Genomic DNA, 5,528 nt, shown 5'->3' with positions numbered 1-5,528 from the left:
ATTTTTTCTGTGCATAAAACCCTCAACACTATAATAGTGTAGAATAAAACAAACAACTCCCTGTGGTTGCCATAGTGTTAACAGTAAAAATATAAACCCCACCCAGTTTAACTTAAATACATTAATTTGAATGTATGTTCAATATGTTTGTTTCAACAAGCTTTAATAGTTCTTTGAATTTTGATTTCTATATAAATATCTTATGCCCAATATTGGTAAAATTAACATTTATAACGACAACTAAATAAAATATGACAATGGAAAATTTATCTTCTCTATGGGGTGGTTGATGTATTTATATTTAGTAGTTACCGCCTTAGAATTTCTCAAATACGTATTTGCATTAGTTGTTGTTTTTATTACTATTTGATGCCTTATTTAGTTTCTAGACTACATGCTGACTTTCAATGAAAATAATAGGTTGGATTTGTATTTCATGTGTATTTTTTGTATACGCTGCTTGTTGCAAGTTTTCTTTAATATTGTTGTGAACAATTTGTTTTCATAGCACAGTATCAATATACATTTGCCACGTGTAACAAGTCGCTTTATTAAAAAAAAATATTTATAATTTTTCAACAATAAAAAAATAAGGAAAAGGTACTTTTAACTATTGCAAATAATAGAAATATTGATTTATTTGTAAGTCCTTTTAGTGAAAAGATGGTTAATTAAAATGTGTCGTGTCCTGCAACCACTTGATATAACTTGTTTTTTCAAAGAGTAATTGAGTAGGAAAATTAATTATAATTAGAGCAGTTGGAAAAAAGCTTGACTGTAGTTATTTTTTACTCAATAAATGATTGATATCTAATGCAATCGTAAAATGTTTTTTTAAACCAATCGAATTAACGACTAAATTATACTTTTCTAAATGATTAAGCTAGGATCTTTTGACGGTATAACAAATTTTTGATTTACAATAAACTGATGAGTCGTAATTTTAAGTCTAAGAAGATCATGGTCCTTATAAGTGGACCATGGCCACTATAGATATTAAAATTTTCGATAACTTCTAAGAAATGTTATCACGAATGCTGTATAAATAACAGAAATAACAGAGATGTAAGGACATTTGTTTGGAACAAGGACCGATATTTTCTGTTTTCAGTACCAAACAAACTTTATCAACAGCGCATTTCTTTGGAGCTTTAAATCTTCGTTTGTTCGGTAATCAGTTATAATATCATCTCCCATGACAGGACCTATATCATCTCTTGGCTTCATGGAACATTCAAGCTTAGCCTCTCTTTCAACTATGTTCTGGTTGATTGGAGATAGGTTAAGGTAATTTTTATTCCTAAAGCTAGCAAAAGAATTCTAAGAATGTGAAAGACTTTCCTCCTATTAGCCTTTCATCTTTTCAGCTCAAAACACTGGAAAGGCTCATCGACTAGAGATCTCATCACGGCTTTCAACCAGCCAACATACCCTCTGTTCAGTTTTGTAAAAATGTACTTATTCTTCTGGTCTTGTAGTCCGTAAAAACGTTAAAGGACGATCTACAGAGACAGCTCTACTTGAGGTTGTCCGAGTTATAGAAAGATCCCTGGAATTTAAATAGTATACAATAGGAGCCCTCTTAGACATAGAAGGTGCCTCCAATAAAGTAAATACTTCTGCAATTGAGCAAGCACTTGCTAAGCGCCAAGTCCAAACAAGTGAAGAGAGGCACACCATAGGGAAGGAGTTAACTCGATTCTTATTAAACTAGACAACAACGTGGATTAACGATATTCTGTCTAATGTTCTGGTGCTACTCAATAACTGGGCCACAGATAGCGGCCTGAGAGTAAACCCAAGCAAGACAGAAAAATCCAAGACTCCAAGCTTAAAATTTCCGCGGTTAATGAACTGCGAAATCCCCTTATCAAGCAATGCTAAATATATAGGAATCATCCTAGACTCCATATTATCATGGAAACTTAACATCCAACACAGAGACAAGAATGCAACGGGCGCCGATATAAAATTTTTGGTATAAAATGAAAGCTTAGTTCCAACAGAGTTAAATGGATGTATACAGCCGTAGTACGTCATATTCTTATATAAGGATCTCTCAATGGTGGACTTCAATTAAGAAAAAAATTGTTGTAGGTCAGGTATATAAAGTTCAGAGATCAGCATGCATTGGGATAATAGGTGCTCCATGAACTAGTCTTTCAGAAGCCCTGCATATAATGGACATATCTGCTTGCAGCGCAGCGAGGCTTAACTCGTATGGAAGATGGAGATCAAGAACATATGGATACACTAAGATTTTAATCCTACTACCTCCAATCTTCTGACTATATTACCCCACACATGGACTTTCGTAGAGTTTTCAGTTAGAGTTCCTACTACGAGAGAGTTGTGTATAAGCAACCAACCGAGCGAACCACCAGAATCTTTACAGATGGTTCTAAAATGAACTGTGGTGTTGATTCTGGTGTCTTCTGTGAAGAAGCTTACCGTCTTCCCAACAACTGTAGTGTTTTTCAGGCTAAAATATTTGCGATAATGTCAGCCTTTAGGCTAATATACGATCTCAATATTCGTGGCAATATAGGAATTTTTGACGACGGTCAAGCGGTACTTCTTTCTCTAAACTCCTATACTACCACTTCCCTATTAGTCAGACAATGTCGCCTGTCTGACATTACCCTTGTTTGGGCCCCTGCGCATAGGGAGATATTATGGTAATGAACAGACAGATGAGCTTGCCAGAATGGGATCTGCTCTTTATATCTCCAACACCGTTTAAGTAGCAAATTCGTTAGGTTTTATCAAAATCAGTATCATCAGATTATTCCCCAAAAGGCTAAAAATATATGGAATATCCTAGGCACATGTAAAAAGGCCAAGTTATTTTGGCTTTCTTTCAATCAGAAACGCACAAGACATCTTATAACTCAAAGTTATAGCGATATATCGAGATTGATAGCGGTAATAACATGACACTTGTTGCTAGGCAGACATACAAGTTGGCCTTTAACGCGTACTGTCACAGTTGCAAAGACAGGGAAAAGGAAGAAACGGTCTTCCATCGTCTCTGTGAATGCCTTGCTCTAGCCGTTAAGAGAAACCGTTTTCTTGGCAGCTTCATATCCAACCTTGGTGAGATATCTGGGTCTAAGCTTAAAGATATCTTGAGATTTCTCACTGCTACAGGCTGCATCTAATACTATACAATACTACATCTGACGAGTAGAGTGGTCTGGTCATAACTGAGTCTCTTTGACTCTACTTGACTGTTCGTGCGCAGTGAACTACCACGATAATCATCTTTCAATAGATAACCAATGGATATAATAAGGATCCTGAATTTATCTTCTTTTGTGGTTCTAGGATCAATATTTCGAGAGTCTATAAGTCTAGAACCAGTACATATATTGAGGAGTTTACTATGCATAGCAATGCTTCCCTTAAATACATGAGCTCTCTTGAAAATTACTTAGTTATCAAATGTTTAAAAATCAAAAGAATTGTGATATTTTTTTTATTCAAGGAAACTTTTAAATTTTGAATAATCAAAATTATTTTTATTTTTTATTTTCCAAATTTCGTTTTAATTAGTTGCAAAATATATTATATATTCAAAGAAAATGAGTTATCGCGATGATTTTTACTCTAAAGAAGCCACGCTTATAAACAATTCCAAGCGTGAATTGGCCAATGGAGTGGACAAGGAACCAATTTATAAACTAAGGCTAATGTGTTTCGCTAAAGGTGCCGCTGGTATTTTGGGACTAGCAAAGTAAGTAGTTTAGTTCCTTAACTAATAAACAACTTATAATAAAATTAATTTTATTCCTAACTCTAGAACCTTTCGCAAAATGGATACAAATGCCAATAATACCCTAAGTTTGCAAGAATTTATAGAGGGCATAAAGAAATCTGGCCTTAATCTTAATGAGGATGAAACTAAAACACTCTTTAATAGTCTTGATGTCAACAGTGATGGTTCCATAAATACTAGTGTATTTTTAACTAAATTAAGGGTAAATAAACAAAGTGAAATATTTAATACAAATAATTTATATTTGAATATTTTCCTTTCAGCCCTCTATGACCCGCAATCGTTTGGATATCGTTAATAAGGCTTTTGAAAAAATTGACAGTAACTGTGATGGTGTTATTACAGTTGAGGATTTAAAAAATATCTATTGTGTCCGTAATCATCCAAAATACTTGAGTGGTGATTTGACAGAAACCGAAATTCTTGAACAATTTTTAAATAATTTTGTTGATGACGATGATGGTGAGCAGCAAAAGGCCAAAGTAACTAAAGAGGAATTTATTAATTACTATGCCACTATAAGTGCTTCCATTGATAATGATGCTTATTTTGATTTGGTAATGAGACGTGCTTATAAATTGTAAATAAATTTTTATGTATTTTGGTAAAATTGCACATGTTTAAATAAACGTTTTATTAAATCACCTTGGAATTTAAATTTTACAAAATTTTAGAAAGATTTAACATTTTTTCTAATGTTTTTTTAAGCCTTCAATTATTCATAACACAAGTCGAAACTCATAGATCATCCGATTTGCTCCAAGACAACATGTTTTAAAGATATCAATTTGGTTCATTTGTTTTGTTTATTTTGCTTTAACATGAGCGCGTTTTAGGCAGACAGACAGACGGACATAGCTAAATCAACTCAGAATTCGATAAGTACCTGCAACTTTGTTGGGTCTCAGATGCACATTTTCTATACAAAGCGTTTCTATTTAATATTTATTAACATTGAAAGTTTTCATTCTCTTTTTTTGTGGACGTTGTAGGCAGTATAACACACAGACAGTTTGATAGTCGAGGTCTATGATCACTGTTACCATGTATTATATACGATATGATAAAATCAAAAAGCAATGTACATTGAACATCTCTAATTCCTTCAACTAGTCAAATTTCAAAGAATATGTTCAACTAAAATATTAATTAAATTTATGTTGTGAAAATATTTCTGCATAAAACAATATAATATTTTACAAAACAAACTTTAACCATAATATCAACATTTTTTTTAGTTTGTAACAAAAGCGTTCAATAACATCAAAACTATTATAACAAATCCAATAACTTAAACTATATTTACCATATAAATTGAAAGTATAAAAAAATAGAACCAATAATATCAGTTTTATGTTGTACACAATATCTTAGCTACCCGTACCACAGTGTATATTTTGTTTTGTTTATCTTTGTAAATTTGTTGATTTTAAATTATAATTTTAAATCGAACTTTCTTCTTTTGTTTATATACAATACAAGTAGATGATATAAAAAGAAAATACTTAATACATATTAAACTTACACATCGATAGTAGTATCTATAAACTCAGCCGAAAATATCTAAAAACATAGAGCAAGCGTTAAAGAAATGCTCATAACATTGAATATTATCTTCAAAACCGGATATAGTTATAACCTACACCACTTTAGTGGGGAGGGTATATTTGGTTTGTGCTGATATATGTAACGCACGATAATATTGGTCCTATACCCACCATAAAGTATACCAATCGGTTCAAAATCATTT

The 5,528-nt window shown here is 32.4% G+C and overlaps 1 protein-coding gene across 1 annotated transcript; it reads left to right on the top strand.

The window, feature by feature from the left end:
* Window positions 1-515: 515 nt before the first annotated feature.
* Window positions 516-4,430, top strand: LOC119601466 (calcyphosin-like protein). The gene is made up of 4 exons (XM_037952411.1): window positions 516-600; window positions 3,556-3,736; window positions 3,803-3,980; window positions 4,042-4,430. The coding sequence occupies exons 2-4, from the start codon at window positions 3,585-3,587 to the stop codon at window positions 4,360-4,362; spliced, it is 651 nt and encodes a 216-aa protein (XP_037808339.1). The 5' UTR covers window positions 516-600; window positions 3,556-3,584; the 3' UTR covers window positions 4,363-4,430.
* Window positions 4,431-5,528: the final 1,098 nt, after the last annotated feature.

This window comes from Lucilia sericata, unplaced genomic scaffold, assembly GCF_015586225.1.
Source record: "Lucilia sericata isolate MDLA Ls3-8-SP2 unplaced genomic scaffold, ASM1558622v1 Contig000167F_arrow, whole genome shotgun sequence".
Lineage (NCBI taxonomy): Eukaryota > Metazoa > Arthropoda > Insecta > Diptera > Calliphoridae > Lucilia > Lucilia sericata.
This window is presented reverse-complemented; position numbering and strand designations above follow the sequence as displayed.